Below are 20,860 nucleotides of genomic sequence, written 5' to 3' on the forward strand. Positions count from 1 at the left end.
CAGGCACATTTGGGAAACACAAGGCATTACAATTCCACACTAGCATCATCATTCCTATCATTATTATGGTTTTCAGTGTTATTATTTTTACATTAACAATAAAAACAAAAGTTTTATCTTGTCAATGTGTTTCCATACATATCTATTTTATCCTTACAATCACCCTAATGAATGAAGAAGGCAAATTGTTGCTGGTCTCATTTTACAGTTAAGAATATTACACATAAGAGACACACAAAACATGGTCTATACATAAAAGGAAATATTATTCCTCAATAAAAAGGAAGAGAATGCTGAAACACAGTACAACATGTATAAACCTTGAAACCATTCTAAGAGGAAGAAGCACAAAAGAGCACATAGTGTATAATTTAATTTATAAGAAATGGCCAATATAAGCAAATCTATAGATACGTAAAGTAGATAAATGGTTGCCTAGGGATGGAGAAGTTGGGGAAATGGAAAATGACAGTTAATTGGTACAGAATTTCTTTTTGAGGAGATGAAAACGATCTAAAATTACATTATAGTGATAGTTGCACCGCATAATTATCTAAAAATCACTGAATTGCAACTTAAATGGGTAAATTTTATAGTGTGCAAATTATACCTTAATAACATCATTTAAAAATAATTATTTTAAGAAGAGAAAATATTAGTCACATTGATGATATGGACAAACCTATGATCACTTAGCTAACAAGCGGTAAACCAAACAGATACGTACAATAAAACTACCCTTTATTGAGTGCTACTATGTGCCAGAAGAACAGTAAACACTTCATGTCCATTGTCTTACTTTATTTTCAAAGCAGTTATATGTGAAAAATCGAGGCTCAGAGTTTCTAATGCTTTCTAGAAGCTGTCAGATTTGAACTTAATCTAATTCAAAAGATTTCTTTATTCCATTATAATATGCTGCCTCTAAGAATAGAACCCAAGTCTCCTGTCTCCTGCTTCTTTTTTTTTTTTTAGTACTGGGGATTGAACTCAAGACCTTGCGCTTGTGAGGCAGGCGCAACTCCACTGAGCTAAATCCCTGGCCCTCCTGATTCTTCACTCAGGAAATTTTCCAAACTTTTTCAATTTGAAGCCTAAGAGGAAACAATATATATGAATTTTTAATCTTTTATTCAACCTTTTCTAAAGGTAAACAAAGAGAAAGAGAGTTTTGTCTTTCTTTTCTTGATGAATAGTCCTAAAGGTCAAAATAGAACAGTACAAGACTCATTTTTTGTATCTTTCTTATCCCAGTTGCCTTTCCCATTTGGCTCAGTAGCAGTGGGAAAATTGATCATATTTACCAACATTATCCCAGAGATACCCCTGAGTTTCCTTGACAGTATGGGCAATACTCATTGGAATACTCATGGAAAAGCATTGACATCCACTGTGATTTGTAGTTGTAGATTACATATGAATAAATGTAACTAAAACTTATTCACATTCTACTTTGTCCAGGAATTCACCAGTAAGTACTACTGCACTCATGAATGGTACATGAGAGGAGTGAGTTCAATTGAACAGAACTTAAGAGAAGTCAATTGAAAAGAAAGCTGCATTCTTTTCAAAATTATATTTATAATATATTTATATTGAATTGAAATTATCACCAACTGTTTCCCAATACACACACACACACACACACACACACACACACACACACACACACACATCTGGGAGGAAAAATATCAGTATGTAAAATAAAAATAGATTTGGAGAGAAATTTATACATAATACTTCTTTTATATCAGATGCAAGAATGTTCTAATATTTGTTCTGAATGCATTGTCACTTGGTTCAGAATTCTCTAGCATCCTAAGATCATAACTAGTGGAAAGCAAAACATAACGGATAAACAGGGTGCTTTGTTTGTGAAAGTTATTACAGAGAATTCCTTCAAATTTGACTGATATGGATTTTACAATGACAAAAAGCACACACCCTATTGATTACTCTGTTGGACAGTTCCCTCAGCCTAGTCTCAAGTCCTTCCAGTTTGCTCTGACTCATCTTTATTTCAAGATATGCACTCGAATGACTAGTCTTTGATAGTCAGAAATGACCTAGGATTAACCTCTGACTGTCTATTTTGCACATAATCAAATAATCCAAGCCTCCTTAGCACTACTTTTCAAGGTCAGCTGTGAAGAAAACTCTAGGACTTGAACCCTGAGATTTAGATACAACAATGTTAGGGTCACTGTCTTCTATAAGTAACTGTCCCCAACCACTTCGCCTGACACTTGAGAAACAACAGCTAGGGAAACAGGGTCTTGTGGAAGGGAAACCTTTGTGCTCCTTTATCTAGGAGTACAAGAACCTTAGAAGCAGTGAAGTGGAGCCAGGGTACTCAAACCAAATCATTAAATGTGCTATTTTGCATTTTCTTGGCCATTTCATAACTTGAGTTTCCTAGCAGTCTGTCTATGCTAAACTCACCTTTGTTTAGGAACTAGAGGAAGTGAGGCAAGAGGGCTGAATAATGAGGAAGGGTCTGAGGAGTAGCATTTTCATTACTATCCTTCCTTGGTGTCCTTTAAAGCACTGTATCATATTAAGTTGATCACATACTATACCCACCAATTTAAAGGATAGGAAATTACCTTCGATATAATTTATTTAATAATGTAGAACACTAACAAAATCCTTCTATAGTCTAAGTGACCACAAAGACTTTATGTTTATGTGAGTTTGGGTAAAAGCTGGGATTTTCCCTATTTTCAGGTGAGTATAAAGGTTGTCAGGATTTTCAACAATCTACTCAAAAAATCCAGTTGAATACCAAAACCTAGAGAGGATTTAAAAGGATTGAGGTTCAATGAGTCAGTTCCACTCTAATAGGAACAATCCTTATTAAAATACCAGTCATACCTACAGCTTCCTTTGGTATTTCTTCCAATGATCTCAGCCTCAGGGACACACCCTGAAGTGGGCTTTTTAAAAAAGAAGCAACAGCTGAGCAGCAACCACTTACCTAAAAGTACATATCTTGTGAATATATCCAGGAAGTCCTGCTTTCAGGGTGCATATCTCCAATGAGTTACAATTTACAAATCATTTTTCAACAGTTTAAAGGCAATTTGGGCATATTTTCTCTATTAATCCAACCAAATGTCCTTCCTTGTTACACTCCTAATGATTTCAGGGTCTGCCTTGATAGTTCCACTCAGAGTTATTTATGAACAAGATCTAAACACCACAAATCAGACTTTCCTTTGTATACTCTGGTAGATAAATATAATACATTATCACCACCATCCACCTTCAAACCCCAGTAGAGTGAAGCTATAAAGTAGGATGGCTCATGGTTCTGTTGATGCCTATAGAATCAGAAGTCTGAGTGTCAATCAGCCTGTTAGGAAAGACACATTGCCTAATTTCTTTCGGTGAAATCTGAGAATGTAACTATAACCACAATGCCATTTCCCACCAAGGGCTACCACCCACTACTTGAATTACCTTCCTCTAGCTCATCCATGCTTCCGACCTTCCTGGATCCATCAATGGTGTAAATGTAACGCACTCCCTGAGGCAGGTTGATGTTGTCAGACAGAGATCGAGTCAGGTCAGCCAGCAAAGCATCGAAGCTGCGAAAACGGTCAGAGGACACAGCGTACACAATCCCCTTGAAGTAGCGGTCCCCATTGCGGTAGAAACGTACCTTCTTGGCCTTCTTCTCATTGCTCAGGGCCTGCAAGGTTCTGGTTCTGTAGAAGCTACAGTGGGCGCTGTGAGTGGGACTAGGCAGCCCATTCATCCGTGAGCCTCGCATGTTCCTGGATGCTTTATCTCTTTCGTCAAAGTGTCCAAAATCAAGTTCCATATTTTGGTGGAACCTCAGAGACCTAAGTGTTGGAGAAAGGGGTAAGGAGAGGCAAAGAAAAAGGAGTGGGGGTGGGGGAGAGAAAAGAATTCAAATATTAGCCAGATCGAGACCTACAATCTGCTGCTTATGAAAAGAACTGGTTGAAAAAAAAACCCGTGACCCATCTGCTGCTTGCCCCTGACCTGCAGGAATATTGATCTTAATAGAGAAGAAGGAGGGGCTGGGCAGGGGTGCTGGTGGTTGCGGGGGTGGGGAGTGAGAGACAGAAAGGGAGGCACTTTTGGCACTGTTCCAAACAGAGGATAGGGAGGGATTTTGAAAAAGCTTAAATCCTGGAACTTACTGACAGTGGCTCCTACCAAATTGTAACTTCGGGCTAAATACATTAAAACTGGCATCTGTTTCCTCACACATGCACACATGACTAACAGTTGTAAATGAATCCATAGCCTGACAAAATTCCCCTTGAAGAGAACAGAAGGAGCTAGCCAAGGTTAGCATCTCCAGAGAGGGAAGCAGTCTTTGCATCTCAGTGCAATGTCTATGAAGGGGAGTGTTTTAATTTTATTCCAAATCCTTTTTCTTACTCTAATGTGTGCATCCCCTACCCCAGAATAAACTAGAATTCTCTTTTAAAGGGACAGCCTCCAGGGAATAACCAGTGTCTTTGTGCTATTCATCAAAACCTCTCCCCACCAAGCTGGTGCAGCTATCCGACATTCATAAGAAACAAGCTGGAAAAGGATTAGAAAAATCAGTTATTTAACAAGTTATTAGCTCTGCTTTCCTCTTGGTACCATTTGGTCACAATCCTCCCACCCCAGGTGTTTGATCATCTCCCCACCAAAGCAACAACACCTTTTAATGGAATAATTGAATTGTCAAAAGATTCCCAGATGAGTTCCTGAACAGCATATGGGACCTTTACAAGCAAGCACACCTTTCATTGTTCTGGGTTTCTACCCTGACTGAAGCGGCATTTTGCTGTCACAATGCTGGCAATTTACCCCAAACGTGTCTATTGCCCAGGTGGATTCACTGAGGCAAAATATAATCAGCTGTCAGGATTTGATTTCCCCCTTCTGCTGACCCCACCCAACAACAACAACAACAAAACAATGAAAACATGAAACCAAATACAACCAAAGCCCCAAATACTAGCAAAGGTACTGACATCCTAAGAACCAAATTATTAAAATGCATCTCACAGATGGGAATAAAAGGACTCACAAAGCAAGCGAGCTTCAGCTGCTACACACTGCCACACCAAGATATTTGCAAAAGACTAGAGGGACAGGAGATAAAGGAGGACTAGTTCCTGGTAGGATTTCCAGGCTCAGTTCCCCTTTTTTTCCCAATGTCACCATGACCTATGCTGAGCTCAGCATTGTCTGTGTCAGACAACCTGCAGTAGTAAGACCCCACCTCCTCTAGACAAGTAGCAAGCATTTCCCCAGGGGTGCCAATAATGCTTTGCTTTGCTTTGCTTTAGGATCAGAAGTTCTTAATTAACATCATAGTGAAAACAAAGGAACATCAAACTCACTTTTCCAAAGGAAAATTCCAGGTACAGCCTTAAGGAAAAAATCCAATAGAATAAGTCAAACAAGGAGAAGAGAAGGGGAGGGGAGGCAGAGAGAGAAAGAGAAAGAGAGAGCAAGAGCCCTTTGCCTTGTGCTTTTCCCACTTGACATCTGTTACATTCTGCGTGAAAATCAGTTGAAAGCCCCACTCACCGGTTTTCTGCTGGTTGGGTGGAGATGCTGAGAGAAAGAAAACCAATCTCTCTATGCCTTTGTTGTCTGAGCTCCAAGCAAGAAATTCCTGCCAGGGTGGATAGATGCCTTCTAGGTCCTAGTGCCTTGTCCAGCTTCTCTTCTATAACTCAGGCTTAGTGAATCCCCACCCCACCTCCTATGATTAATTACATGCTTTTAAAGAAAATTTTCACAGCCTGCATTAACAACTAGAAAGGTTTCATTTATAACCAACAGGAAATTGCACGGTAACAAAAAGATTCCATAGGCAAGTTCAGAATGCTCTAGTGAGCAATGTGCTAGTCCTTTCTTTCAGAAAATTGGAAATTTCACTTGGCCAAAACCTTGGCCTAATCTGCCTGGGGGCCAGACTCAGATAGCCAAACTAGGATTCTTAAAAATTGTAGCTCTCTGCCTTCAACTCTGTTGAGTGAAAATTAAATCTGCAAGTTCTTTAAGGCATTTTAATTCATAAATCCAACAACTGGCTGTTTTTGAAATGAATCAGTGGAGAATAAGAGAGAGTAGGAAAGAGACAAGACAAAACAGTTCTAGAATTTCATGGAAGATAGAGTTGGAAAAGAAGTCCCAAAACCTTTTAGGCTGATATAAGAATTTGATTAATGAAGTCTGTGATGATTAACTTTGAAAGCTTGAAAGTTCAAAAACAACACAAAGATCTTTCTATGTGAAGTAAATTTTATGCCTGCAAGATAAATATTAACAGATTTCTCCTCAAACTCTCTATATGTCACTAACTGGCTTCTTTATATCAAGTATGTTTGAAAGAACAAGGAAGTATCCAAACTGAAATTAGTAGGTCAGGCCAAACAATAAGACAGAAAAGAAAGATGAGAGACTAAATGGGAAGGAGGTACTATCCTCACACCTGAGGCTGTGTGTATCAATATGTAGCAATCTTAAACTAACATGGCTCCATATTTGCTTGGCTTCCAGGAAGCTCAGAGCTAATAGCATACCTCTATGTGGAAAAAATGATCATCTTTCTTCTCTGGAATGTGTTGGCTCAGCAAAGCCTAAGCTATCTATATAGACTGAGTGAACATCCTCAACTGTATATCTTACCCAGTTAAGGCCCTCCCAACACCCCGCTGCTGCTCTCCAGATTTCTATATAAGGACCTTAGCACTACTGTGTTCTCTTTCATGTGTTACTGCCTTATATTGTAGCCATTTCTTGAAAAATCAGGATTATTCAGGTCTGAGGCAGGGAAATATCAAAGAATAAGAGCACAGAAATATGGAAATTTTAGTAAGGCAAATGTCTTAAAATTCGATTCTTGCACATCATAAGTATTCAGTGAATATGCAACAACTGCTTTTGCATCAGAACTCAAAATCATCTTATTTCTGGTAGGGCTGTAAGACTAGATGAGATGATAAAACTTATGTATGAAAAATTTTCATTAGATTTTAAAAGAAATTTTCTAATGGCACAGGCTTTGCAACTGTACTCCAGATGCCACCCATATCTTTAAGACACGGCCTAGGATAAATGACTCTTTTGGCTTATATATATCAGAAAGCAGAGATGTGGATAGGGCCAGTATTTCCCAGTGTGAACTATGTGAATTCTAGTAAGCATTCTTTAAAAACAAGAAAAAAGAAGATTTTGTGGTCAAAAATATTTGAAAAATGCAATTGGAAGCAGAAGAGACCTAGAATAGCAAAAGCAATTCTTAGGCAACAGAGACATGGCAGGGGGCCACAGTCCCCAACTTAAAATCATACTACAAAGCCACTGTGATAAAACAAAAAACAAACAAACAAACAAAAAAACAGCATGGTCCTGGCAAAGAAACAGACCTGAGGATCACTGGAATAGATTAGAAGATGCAGAAACAACTCCACACATATCCAGCCACCTCATCTTTGACAACGGAGCCAACCACCCTCACTGGAGGAAAGATAGCCTCTTTAATAAATCATGTTGGAAAAACTGGATTTCAACTTGCCAAAGATTAAAACTAGACCCATATCTATCACCATGCACTAAACTGAAATCGAAATGGATTAAAGATCTAAATATTAAAACAGAAACACCAAACTTTCTGGAAGATAAGTTAGGTAAAACTCTCGAAGACATTGGCATAGGAAAAGACTTTATGAACAAATCCTCAGTACCACGGGAACTAGCACAAAAAATCAACAACTGGGATCTCATCTTATAAAAAAGCTTCTGCACTGCAAGAGAAACCGCCAACAGAGCTAAAAGACAACCTACAAGGTGGGAAAAAATTTTTACCAGCTGTTCCTCAGACAAAGGTCTACTATCTAGAATCTATATAGAACTCAAAAATATTAGACCCCCACAAATATAAAGACCCAATTCAAAAATGGGCATCTGAAATGAACAGACATTTCTCAGACAAAGAAGTAAAAGCAGCAAAGAAATATTTGAAAAAATGTTCAACATCACTGATCAATTCTAGGGGTGCAGATGACAACAACACTGAGATTCCACCTCACCCCAGAAAGAATGGCTGCTATCAAGAAATCAACCAATAACAAATGCTGGAGGGGTGGTAGGGAGAAAGGAACCCTTCTTCATTGTTGGTGGAAGTGCAGGCTGGTGCAACCACTGTGGAAATCAATATGGAGAAACCTCAAACAACTAGGATTGGAAGTCCCATTTGAACCAGCCATTTCTCTGCGGGGTATCTTCCCAAAAGAATTAAAAAGAGTCATACTACAGTGATATATGCTCACCCATGTTTACAGCGGCACAGTTTGTAATAGCTAAAACTTGGAAACAGCCCAGTTGCCCACCCACTGGAGACTGGATAAAGAAGATGTGGGTTTTTAAAAAATAAAACAGAGTACTACTCAGCCATAAAGAATAAGAAACTAGAGACATTTATAGCTAAGTGGATGCACATTGAGGCCATACTCTTAAGTGAAATAAATAGGACACTCATGTGTAAATACAGAATAGTTTCTCTGTTGTGAAAAACTAAACGTGTAAATAAGGATCAAAATGTATAATTTATATTGTCAAATAGGAAGAAAAAGTCTAAAGGAATAGGGGAAATGTAAAGGGTAGGGGCAAGGAAAGAAGGGAAAAGAAAAAATATGAGAAAAAGAAAGAAATGGAAAAAAAATATTTGCAAATAGGGAAGGTAGAGGTGGTGAAGGGAGGGTAGGGGAATGGGGAAAGAATAAGAACCAAGATACATCATGTAAAGGTACAAGATCTTGATAATGAATATAACTATATTGTATACCTGAAATGTACCAATAAACTTAATGAAAACAAAAAAGAGGTATGATCCCGTGGTCATGAACTGAGTAGAATTTCAGCAAGGCTTTTTGATTTTTCAGATTCTTCTCTGTATCTCTCTGTCTTTAGAGATAAGAACATTTCCTTTCCTATGGGTGTAGGGTGGGTAGCTGTCACATGCAGATCTTCAGGGAGGAGGAAGGTGAGAGTGATCTTCATGGGTTTTATGGCACATGCCAGGGAAGAAGGAACAAAGGGAGGGAGAGTATCTAAGGCCCTCTTCCAAAGAATGGGGGCAGGAAGAGGAAAAGAGACCTTCCTGTTTCTTTGGTTTCTTAGATAGCTTCAGCTGAAAATAAAACACTCAAATATGCCAATTGGCCACATTTTGGGATATCATTTTCTAAGTCCTGACACTGCACTTTGTGAATATACTAAAAACCACTGAATTGTACACTTTAAGAGGATGAATTCAATGGTACCAAAAATTTTTTTATTTTATTGTAAAAAATGGATAAAAATATAATTTTGAGAAAATGGAAAAACTATACCTTTACACAGATATAAAAATGAACAGCTTTAAAGATTTATTTTACTCATATGAAGAATGTAAATAGATGTTACAATTGATTCAAAGTAAAAGTGATAAAAGTACATGGTTATATAGGTAAATTGAGGAAAATCTTTTTTCCACAGAGAGGAGAAAGCCAATGAAAATTATCATACATAACAGTTTCATATCTGTCAATTACCTACGACTTGCAAAATAATTTTATAATTACTCAAAACAGTAAACAGAACTGAATCAGACAGGCTGGGCTGGTGTTCTATGGACAATGCATACATTTCTGTTAAAAATCAAATTCAAACACAATGTTAAAATTCATAGAACTATGTGCCCCCAAGTCAATTTTACGTTATTATATTCTAAAATTTAAAAAGAATAAAATTGCACAGTAATTTTGTCATAATATATAACCAATGTTATGGTTTATATCTAAAATGTCCTCCAAATTTTCCTGTGTATGGAAGGTGATTGGATCATGGAGCTACTATACCATCAGTGGATTCAGCTACTGATGAATTCAGTAGTTGAATGTCCTGTTAGGAGGTGGAACTTGATTTGGGATGGGTCACTGGTGGTATGACCTGGAATGGTGTATTCTCCTTGTTGGCTCCTTCCTTCTCTCACTGCTTCCTGGCTGCCATGGGATGAGCATCTGTCCTCCACCCAGGTCCTTCCACCATGCCATTTCAGCCTTGGAAACAGCCAACCATGTACTGAAACCATGAGCCAAAATAAAGCTCCTCTCCTTTAAGTCATGGGTGTTGGGTATTTTGTCCCACTGATGGGAAAGTAATGAGGACAACCAAGAATGGAAATGGAGATGCTGAATGAGTGGCTACTGCCTTTGTCCACACTAAACAAAGTGGAAGGTCACACTAGGGTGATGCTAGTGGGCAATTAGAAAAATCAACTCACTTGAGATTTGGAAGGCTAAATCAAACACTGAAAGCAACTTTTGAGGCAGTCAGGGATGCTCCAAAGGGGCAATTTATGAGTTGGGAGGAGCTGCAGCCAATGACATTGGGATAGCTGTATGCTGGGCAAAGAGGAGGGTAGGGCCTGATATCATCTCAAAGAACCCACCACTATTAACCCACAATCCAGTTCACAGGTCACCATGTGGGGAACAACTATATTCTCCACCTCCATTCTCCAGTTCTGTAACTGGTGGCAAACCTATAGCACATGTGCTGTATCTGGCTATTTGTTATTACTGAAAGCTCTAAAAGGCTCACCATCACCACCTTACAGTATTTCCTCAAATTAGGTACATTAATTCCACAAAAAAGTGATGATAAAAGCTCTATTCACAATAGCAAAAAACTGAAAACAGAGCAAATGTCTATCAATAAGAGAATGAATAAACTATGATATACTCATGCAATGAAATACACAATATACAATAGACTAATACTGACGCACACAATATAGATTACTCTCAAGCGTATCATGCCGAGTAAAAGAGGCCTTTTATAATGAGCACATACTATATGATTGTATCAGATGAAATTCTAGGACTGAAGAAACTAAGCTATAATGTAAAAATATCAGAATGTTAGACAGCTCTGCAAGATGTTGGGGTGGGAAATGGTCAGGAAGGGGCATGAGGGAAATTTCTTATGAAGATCATCATTTTCTACATCTTGACTGAGATCTGAATTAACAGTTAAATGTAAATGTCAACTCAGACAATGTACCACTTTAAGATTTGTGGTTTGTTGTATGTAAATTTCATATCAGAGAAAAAAATGTTAGTCAATTACTGAACTCTAGCCAATGGCATGGGTAGCAATGTGGTTAATGTGCTCACGTCTGCAACAAAATAAGACGAACTGAAGAATGAATACATAGCATGGATAAATAATGAATAAATATATGATAAAACAAATTAAATGTAAATTGCAGAATCTAGGTGATAAGCATACATGTTACTGAAAATTCTTTCAACTTTTACATATCTTTGAAATTTCCCAATAAAATGCTAGAAAACAATTTTTAAAGTTTATTTATTGGTACATTTCAGGGATACAATATAGTTACATTCATTATCAGGATCTTGTTCCTTTACATGATGTATCTTGGTTCTTATACTTTCCCCATTCCTCTACCCTCCCTTCACCACCTCTACCTTCCCTATTTGCAATTTTTTTTTCCGTTTCTTTCTTTTTCTCATATTTTTTCCCTTCTTTCCTTGCCCCTACCCCTCCCATTTCCCCTATTCCTTTAGACTTTTTCTTCCTATTTGACAATATAAATTATACATTTTGATCCTTATTTACACGTTTAGTTTTTCACAACAGAGAAACTATTCGGTACTTACACATGAGTGTCCTATTTATTTCACTTAAGAGTATGGCCTCAATGTGCATCCACTTAGCTATAAATGTCTCTAGTTTCTTATTCTTTATGGCTGAGTAGTACTCTGTTTTATTTTTTAAAAACCCACATCTTCTTTATCCAGTCTCCAGTGGGTGGGCAACTGGGCTGTTTCCAAGTTTTAGCTATTACAAACTGTGCCGCTGTAAACATGGGTGAGCATATATCACTGTAGTATGACTCTTTTTAATTCTTTTGGGAAGATACCCCGCAGAGGAACTGCTGGATCAAATGGGGCTTCCAATCCTAGTTATTTGTGTTATCTCCATATTGATTTCCACAGTGGTTGCACCAGCCTGCATTCCCACCAACAATGGAGAAGGGTTCCTTTCTCCCACCACCCTCCAGCATTTGTTATTGGTTGATTTCTTGATAGCAGCCATTCTTTCTGGGGTGAGGTGGAATCTCAGTGTTATTGCCATCTGCACCTCCAGAATTGACCAGTGATGTTGAACATTGTTTCATATGTTTCTTTGCTGCTTTTACTTCTTTGTTTGAGAAATGTCTGTTCATTTCAGATGCCCATTTTTGAATTGGGTCTTTAAATTTGGGGGATCTGATTTTTTTGAGTTCTTTATAGATTCTAGATAGTAGACCTTTGTCTGAGGAACAGCTGGTAAAAATTTTTTCCCACCTTGTAGGTTGTCTTTTAGCTCTGTTGGCAGTTTCTCTTGCAGTGCAGAAGCTTTTTCATAAGATGAGATCCCAGTTTTTGATTTTTTTGTGCTAGTTCCCGTGGTACTGAGGATTTGTTCATAAAGTCTTTTCCTATGCCAATGTCTTCGAGAGTTTTACCTAACTTATCTTCCAGAAAGTTTGGTGTTTCTGTTTTAATATTTAGATCTTTAATCCATTTCGATTTCAGTTTAGTGCATGGTGATAGATATGGGTCTAGTTTTAATCTTTGGCAAGTTGAAATCCAGTTTTTCCAACAGGATTTATTGAAAAGACTATCTTTCCTCCAGTGAGGGTGGTTGGCTCCGTTGTCAAAGATGAGGTGACTGAGTATGTGTGGAGTTGTTTCTGCATCTTCTAATCTATTCCAGTGATCCTCAGGTCTGTTTCTTTGCCAGGACCATGCTGTTTTTTTGTTTGTTTGTTTGTTTTTTGTTTTATCACAGTGGCTTTGTAGTATGATTTCAAGTTGGGGATTGTGATACCCCCTGCCATGTCTCTGTTGCCTAGAATTGCTTTTGCTATTCTAGGTCTCTTCTGGTTCCAGATGAATATTTGGATTGTTTTCCCTAGATCTGTGAAATATAATGTTGGGATTTCAATCAGGATTGGATTGAATCTGTATAGCAGTTTTAGAAGTGTGGCCATTTTCACTATATTGGTTCTTCCTACCAAGGAACAAGGGATGTCTTTCCATTTTCTTATATCCTCTTCAATCTCTTTGTTTTCAGAGTGTTGTAGTTCTCAATGTAGAGTTCTTTTGCATTCTTCGTTAGACTGATTCCAAGATATTTCATTTTTTTGGATGCTATTGTTAAAGGGATTGTTTCCCTAATTTCTCTCTCAGTGAGTCTGTTATTTGTGTACAAGAAGGCTATTGATTTTTGAGTGTTTATCTTGCATCCAACTACTCTACTGAATCTGTTAATTAAGTCTCCACTTTTGGTGGAGTTTTCTTGGGTCTTGTATGTAGAGTATCATATCATCAGCAAATAATGACATTTTAACTTCTTCTTTTCCTATCTTTATTTCTTTTATTTCTTTCCTTTTCTAATTTCGTGGCTGTTTCCAAGACTATATTGAACAGGAGTGGTGGTAGTGGGCATCCTTGTCTTGTTCCTTGTTTTAGTGTAAAGGTTTTCAGTTTTTGACTATTTAGTATGAAGTTGGCTGTTGGTTTTTCATAGATAGCCTTCCTCAAGTTAAGATAAAGAACATGTATTCCAATTTTCTGTAGGGTTTTTATCACAAATGGGTGTTGAATTTTGTTGAATGCTTTTTCTGCATCTATTGAGATGATCATATGGTTTTTGTCCTTGACTCTGTTAATATAGTGTATTACATTTATTGATTTATGTATGTTGAACCATCCTTGCATCCCTGGGATAAATCTGACTTGGTCATGGTATATGATCTTCTTGATGACCCTCTGTATTCTGTTTGCCAGTATCCTGTTGAGGATTTTTTCATTAGAGAGATTTGCCTGTAGTTCTCTTTTTGGGTTGGGTCTTTCCCTGGTTTTGGAATCAAGGTAACACTTGCTTCCAGGAATGAATTTGGAAGAATTGCTTACCTTTCAATTTCATTGAAAAGTTTAAATAATAGTGGCATTAGTTCTTCTCTAAATGTCTTGTAGAATTCAGCAGTGAAGACATCAGGACTTGGAGTTTTCTTTGTTGGTAAATTTTTCATTACGTTTTCAATTGCACTGACTGTAATTGGGGTGTTTAGAATTTTTATATCTTCTTCATTCAACTTTGGTAATCCATATATATCAAGGGATCTGCCCATTTCTTCTGTGTTTTCCATTTTATTAGAGTACAGATTCTCGAAGTAGTTATTGATGATCCTCTGGATTTCTGTTGGATCTATTGTGACTTCACCTTTTTCATTCCTAATTGCATGGATTTGAGCCTTTTCTTTCCTTTTTTTGATAAGGTTGGCTAAAGGCTTATCGATTTTATTTATTCTTTCAAAAACCCAAATCTTTGTTTTGTTGATTTGTTGTATTGTTCTCTTAGTCTCCATTGCATTGATTTCTGCTCTGATCTTTATAATTTCCTCCCTTGTATGAGCTTTGGGTTTGTCTTGCTCTTCTTTTTCTAGGAGCTTAAGATTCAGCATTAGGTTGTTTATTTGCGCTCTCTCTGTTTTTCTAGTGCAGGCATTCACTGCTATGAATTTCCCTCATAGAACTGCTTTCATTGTGTCTCATAGATTCCTGTATGTTGTACTGGCATTATCATTTAATTGCAAAAACTGTCTAATTTCTTCTTTAACTTCCTCTGTGATCCATTGGTTGTTTAGGAGAGTGTTATTCAATTTCCATGTGTTTGTGAAGTTCTTGCTGTTTCTTATGCTATTGATCTCCAGTTTAATTGTGCTGTGGTCTAATAATATACAGGGGATAACTTCAATTGCTTTGCATTTACTTAAACATTCTATGCACTAGTATGTGGTCTATTTTAGAGAATCACCCATGTGCAGCCGAAAAGAATATATATTCTGATTTTGTTGGGTGGAATATTCTGTAGACATCTATTAAGTCCATTTGTTCAAAAGCTTGGTTAAATGCTAGAAAATTTTAACTGAAAACTTCTCCTCCAAAAAACAATAAGTAAATAACAAGGAAAATCTTCCAAGAATCCAAGTCAGAAGCTCTCATTTAGAACTGAAACACATTACTTTTCGGCCTTTTGGCTAAGTTCAAGTGCAAAACTGAAACACAACATACACTTTCAGTGTTATATAAGGAAGAGCAAAGTGAAATTTTAAAAAATTAATCAACTGCAACACTTGGCATCTTTCAAATGAATTTTAGGGCATTGATTTATTGTTTAGGAGAGATGGAGATGTTCATTCCTCAGAAGATAAGAATCAGCATTTTTAAAGAAGAAAAGGGAAGCAGATGCCTATTTCTGGATTCATTTTTAAAGCTGTGTGTGGAAGAGCAAATTAAGAAATCCCAGTAACCCTTCTCCATTTCTGATGTTACATATTGTGTATTTTATCGGGGATGTAGCAAAGACCCTTGTACCCTCGCCATTAATCCTCCAAGTCCTATCCTTGTCCTTTTACCTAAATTAAAGCCTGAAATCCATTCACAGATCCTATCCTTCATGTAAGGTTTGATCCCTGTTATAAGGTAGGTAGACTGTACAGTGTAAATATAAATCTAAAATGCAGGTAGGGGTGGGGTCAAGTGGAGTTGGGAATCTTTCAGGGAGACTGCTTAAGGAAATGGGAATCTTGTGGAAAGGAGACAACAAGAGAAAGGAAGGAAGAACTACTTCCATAATTCCCACATTTATCTATAGAAATAACATCAAAAATGCACAAATAACACAGTTCATATAAGACAAATTTTAAAAATCTTTTAAATGCCAAAGGAAAAAATAAAAGCCAAGATATTCCTATCCCAGAGATTGTATGTTGCCATCCAGAATTCTTTCTTTCTTTACATTCTGATTTTTAAATTATATTTTCTTTTTCTTTTTTTTTTTTTGTACCAGGGATTGAACTTGGATCCTTGCACTTGCACAGCAGGTGGCGAAACCCCTGAGCTAAATCCCCAGCCCTATATTTTCATTTTGAGATAGCTATAGATTTACATGAATTTGTAAGAAGTAGTAGAGAAAGATCGTGTGTTCCTATCACCCAGATTCCTTAAATGAAAAAGAAGGTGCATTTTTTGTGGGTATTGGCATTTTTGACTCACCATAAATCTCTGGAGATTCATCTAGTTTGTTTCATGTGTCAACAGCTTTTGGATCTAAAGTGGGTCTCTTGTAGATAGCATATCTAAACTGTATCAAGTTTTAAATACATTCTGCTAATTTTGTCTTTTAATGTAGAGTTAAAACCTTTTACATTTAAAGTAATTACTGATAAAGAAAAGGTTATTTCTGTCATTTTGCTTTGTCTTCTTCATATCTTAAAACTTACTGTTCTTTAGTGCTTCAGTTACTGCTTTTTTGTGGTTCTTTATTTTTCTATTCACTTTTGAGATTTCTTTTTTTCCTCTATATTAATACAGATATATTAATATAGATTTATAATTATTACTTCATTAACTCATTTTTAAAAATTACACAGGGAATAAATAGGAATTAAAAACCCAAAAAGTTAGGACCCGGGGATTTAGCTCAGTAGCACAGCGCCTGCCTTGCAAGCGCAAGGTCCTGAGTTCGGTCCCTGGTACCAAAAAAAAAAGTGAAAAGCTATTGACTTTTACAATAACCTAGGTAGTTGTTTTTACACTTGAATAAATTTCCTTCATCATGATGTATAATTCTTGTATATATTACTGAATTCTATTTGTTTATATTTTTTAAAGAATTTTACTTCATAAGGAATGTTGACCTGTAATTGTCTTTCTTCTTTTTGTGAAGAATCTTTGCCTTCTTTTGGTGTCAGTGTAATTCTGTCACCATCCTGGTTTTTGGCACCCCAAGGAAAAGAATTCAAACAATGAGAGACCATATGCAAGCAAAGTATTGGTTTGGAGAAAGCAAAGTGTGACAAAGGGCGGAGGAATGAGACCGCTGAACAGGCTAGTGGAAGGCAAGGAGGCATAGACTGGGTGCAGGTCAACTGAAGGTGAGAGGCAATCAGTGGTGAACAAAGAAAAACCAGGGAACGTTATAGGGGATTGAGGAAGAGCTCTGGCACGTCTGCCATGTACAGGGATTGAAGCAAATTTTTGTGGTTGGGGTCCATGCAGTGCTGGATGTTATCAGGTAACCTGGTGCTGGGAAGATATTGTGCTGTACTTTGTAGTCTTATTTCTTTTCTGTGGCATCCCGTTCTGTCTTCTATCTGCTTGCAGACAGCACAGCCTGCATCTGGGCAGAGACAGCACAGCCTGTCTCTGATTTTTAGTCACCTGAAGGAGCAGTGTGTTTTTGCTGAGGGCTCTGGGTTTTTGTATAGGCTAAGAATGTAGCTTAGAATCAAACAACATATTCATTAACCAGGTCATGGCCAAATCAAGCCTGACACAAAGTTTTATTACAAAGCAGGATATGGCTCATAGACAAGCCAGATCATCACCAGAGTGTGAACAATGATGACTTCCTTTGGGAAAGTTCAGCCTCACTGAACCATCTCCCACGGTTCATGTCTATCTATCTCTTCAATCCCCCTTCAAGGAGTAGTAGCTCCTGATTCTTTAGAGTATGGAGCAATGAAGTCATCTAGCTACTTCTTATTGAGAGAAGGCACCACAAGGCAGGAGTTAAACCCTTTGCTCCGTGTTGGTGGGTAGTCAATCCAGAGATCTCAAAAGCATTTTTCTGTTGGTGCCAGTTGGTAGCCATTTGTTCTCAAAGTCATCTGCAGGTTTACAGCTGCTAGGCATGAAGGCACAAAATGAACAAGGAGGTTAAGAGTAAACTAGAGGAAACTGAATTAGAGAGGAACATAAAACCTCCAGGTAAGCCCTGGATGCTGATTTTATTTTCGCACAGGGCATGGTAGTGAAAATGGCTCCACCCTCTGGGGAGTTGGCCAGTCAAGAGGCACCAAAGGAGAATCAAGATCAGAAGGCTTATAAAGAGAGTTATCCAAAATGGGATGGGTCAGGGCCCTCTTATCAATCATTACTTATCTTTTGGAGCCTTAAGAGACTTTTTAAAGAGTAGTCTGATACTCTCCAAGGATTTATATGAACAGGCTGTGAAACTGTTGCCCTAGACCGATGGAAGCTCCTCAACTTGTAGGGATTTTTGATCCTCTTAGTACACTTAGAAACAATGGAGCTGAGCAAGTCACCCCCTTCTCTTCATTTAATTCTACACAGCAATCTATGATTATTCATGGTTCCATTGTCCTAACAGAGGTAGAGAATAAAATAACAAAATCTTAAGAGATGGCTGATGCTCTGGGACACTGCACATGCACTTTGGATCTCCTAGCCTGACCTTCTGGTCACCTTTATTCTACTTCCATCTCATTACAGGTTCATAAATATGCACTGTCTCATAAATATAATTAAGATCACAGTGAATTCTGCAATAAGCATGTATTTGAGCCTCTAAGATGGTTCAGCACCCTGTCAATCATTCCTGTCAATCACACCTAGAGACTTAGTAGAAGGCACCTGAAGCAGAGATGTCTGACCTTTAAATTGTGAAAACTAAATTTATTGGCCCCCCTTTTTTCTGTTTCTCTTGCTACTTTTGACCTGTGTGCAGTGTTTCTCTGTGGCCCAGAACCTTTCTTGGTCTGTGTTATACCTTTGTTGGCTTGGACTTGAACAGAGCACAACTTCTCATGAACTTCAATAAACGTAGCTGCTTACTACTTACTACTGGATACACACTTGTCAGTTCTTTCCTCATCATACACAAGAATCTAGACTATTATTGACACATTCAACTGTAACACTCCAAGGTTTTAGTCGAATGTCACTTTTTTTTAGTCGATCTAGTCACTTTGACTGCCAAGGAGCTGCAAAACATGACAACATAAGGTCTGTTATGAAACCTGTGGGTCCAGATCAACTGTGAGGTTTGTCTAGAGGGATCTTTAAAAGCAGAAAAGAAACTATGAGTCTGGCTACAACATAGACATGGAAAAGGACAGGAAAAACAAACTTAGCATCTCAGAAGGTTCAGAATAGTATATGAAACCCAGACAGAAAGGGATCCTGGGAGAGCAAAGGGTAGCATGGTCATCTAAACTTACCAGACTCTAGATAAGGAGGAGGATCCCGGATCCCAGGCTTCAGTACTAAAAATGTCACTGTCCTGGTTCTTGGCAATCCAGGGAGAAGAATTCATCTGGGTACCACACTCAAGCAATGAGAGGCCATGTGCAAGCAAACTCTTGGTTTAGAGAAAGCAAAGTTTTATTACAAAGCAGGATATGGCTTTAAGACAAGCCGGTCATCACTAGAGTGTAAATGATGATGAGCTCTTTTGTTCTGCTTCCTTTTTTCCCCCGACATTCCCACCTTTAGGGTGTTCTATGCCCTCCTCCTTCATATTTATGAATGAAGAAGGCCAAATGAAGGGCATTCCAGATAGTTACTGCCAGATATTCTGCCAGGGTGGAAAATTCAGCTCCCCCTACCATCCCTCACCGTTCATGTCTGCCTATCTGCCTATAATTCTGGTTTCATAAAATGAATGGGGAAGTACTCCCTGTTTCAATTTCTAGAAGAGACTATGTAGAATTATGTTTGTTCTTTTTAAAAAATGTGATAGAATTCTCCAGTAAAGTTACCTGGGTTTGAAGATTTCTTTTTGGAGTTTTAAAATCAATAATTCAATTTCATTACTAATTATAAGGCTATATAAATTATTGTGTACTAGGTGAATTATGGTACTTTATGTTTTTCAAAGAAGTGGTCTATTTTGTCTAAGTGACCAGATTTATGTATGTAGTTTCTCTTAGTATTCCCTCATTATCCTTTTGATGACGCAGAGCCTGTAGTAATATCCTTTGTTTTCTCTTTTGATTCAGTATTGCTAGGCATTTGCCAAATGTATTGATTTTTCCCCATTGTTTTTCTTTCAATTAATTCTCCTTTTATCTTTATTTCTTTCCTTCTGCTGGTTTTGGCTTTGAGATCTTTTTTGCAATCCATGCATTTAGTACTATAAATTTCCCTCTCAGCACTGTGTTAGCTATGTCCTACAATTTTTGAAATATTATGTTTTTGTTTTCATTCATTTCTATGTACTTTTTGTTTTCTGGGGGTAGATAGTATAAATCTGGGTTTTGAAGAAAGACATCAACTGACATTAATGAAAAGCTAAGACTGGAAAGACAGTCAAAGTTATCCTTCATATAAAGGGATAGAGGGGGCTACAGCAGTTTGGTATGAGTTTTTATCAAATATATTCATTCACAATGTAGTTCAGAACTTGAAGGTGATACATGAGATAATGGAATCTGCTACAGGAATACCATGAAGTGTTAGCTTGGTTGGCATAAGTACTAATGGGAGTAGAATGAAAGAAGAACTGAATGATAAAACACAAAGGCATGGAAATAAATATGGTCTGATTTCTGAAGACAGAGGTCTACCTCGCAGATTTTTATAAAGGTACAGGGAGAGATGAGGTTGGATTAAACTGGGGAAGATATAAAAGACCTTTAAAATCAGAAAGAAGTATTTCTACTTAACGTAGAAGGCTGATTGGCTGCTATCTTAGTCACTTTCCTTGTTGCTGGGACACAATAGGCAACACCTGCAAAGTAAAGAAGGAGCAGTTTATTTTGACTCAAATTTCATAGAGATTTCAGTCTATAGTCTGGTGGTTCCAAGGCAGGACATCATGGAGAGGTGCATAGCAGAGGAATCGCTGCTCATGTCATGGCATTTAGGAAGAAGAGAGAGGGTGAAGGGAGGAGTGGAGGAGAAGGGAGATATACCCATCCAGTCCATGCCCCAGGGACCTGCCTCCT

General features: G+C 37.7%; 1 protein-coding gene across 4 annotated transcripts in view; it reads right to left on the bottom strand.

The window, feature by feature from the left end:
* Positions 1-5,695, bottom strand: part of Dcx (doublecortin) — a 122,633-nt gene extending 116,938 nt beyond the window's left edge. For 3 of the 4 annotated variants that reach the window (XM_004861427.4, XM_087196766.1, XM_004861428.3), the window contains exons 1-2: positions 5,566-5,695; positions 3,463-3,848 (exon numbers count right to left, since the gene is read on the bottom strand). In XM_004861427.4, coding sequence (XP_004861484.1) covers positions 3,463-3,826 — 364 coding nt within the window. In that variant the 5' untranslated portion in view covers positions 3,827-3,848; positions 5,566-5,695. Of the gene's footprint in view, positions 1-3,462; positions 3,849-5,375; positions 5,525-5,565 lie in introns of those variants that run through there. The other variant, XM_004861426.3, reaches the window with a different exon arrangement.
* Between the last annotated feature and the right edge of the window lie 15,165 nt (positions 5,696-20,860).

Source organism: Heterocephalus glaber, unplaced genomic scaffold (genome assembly GCF_053883595.1).
Source record: "Heterocephalus glaber isolate CG9 unplaced genomic scaffold, H.glaber_assembly_v1.0 deba00001613, whole genome shotgun sequence".
In the NCBI taxonomy this organism is placed as follows: Eukaryota; Metazoa; Chordata; class Mammalia; order Rodentia; family Bathyergidae; genus Heterocephalus; species Heterocephalus glaber.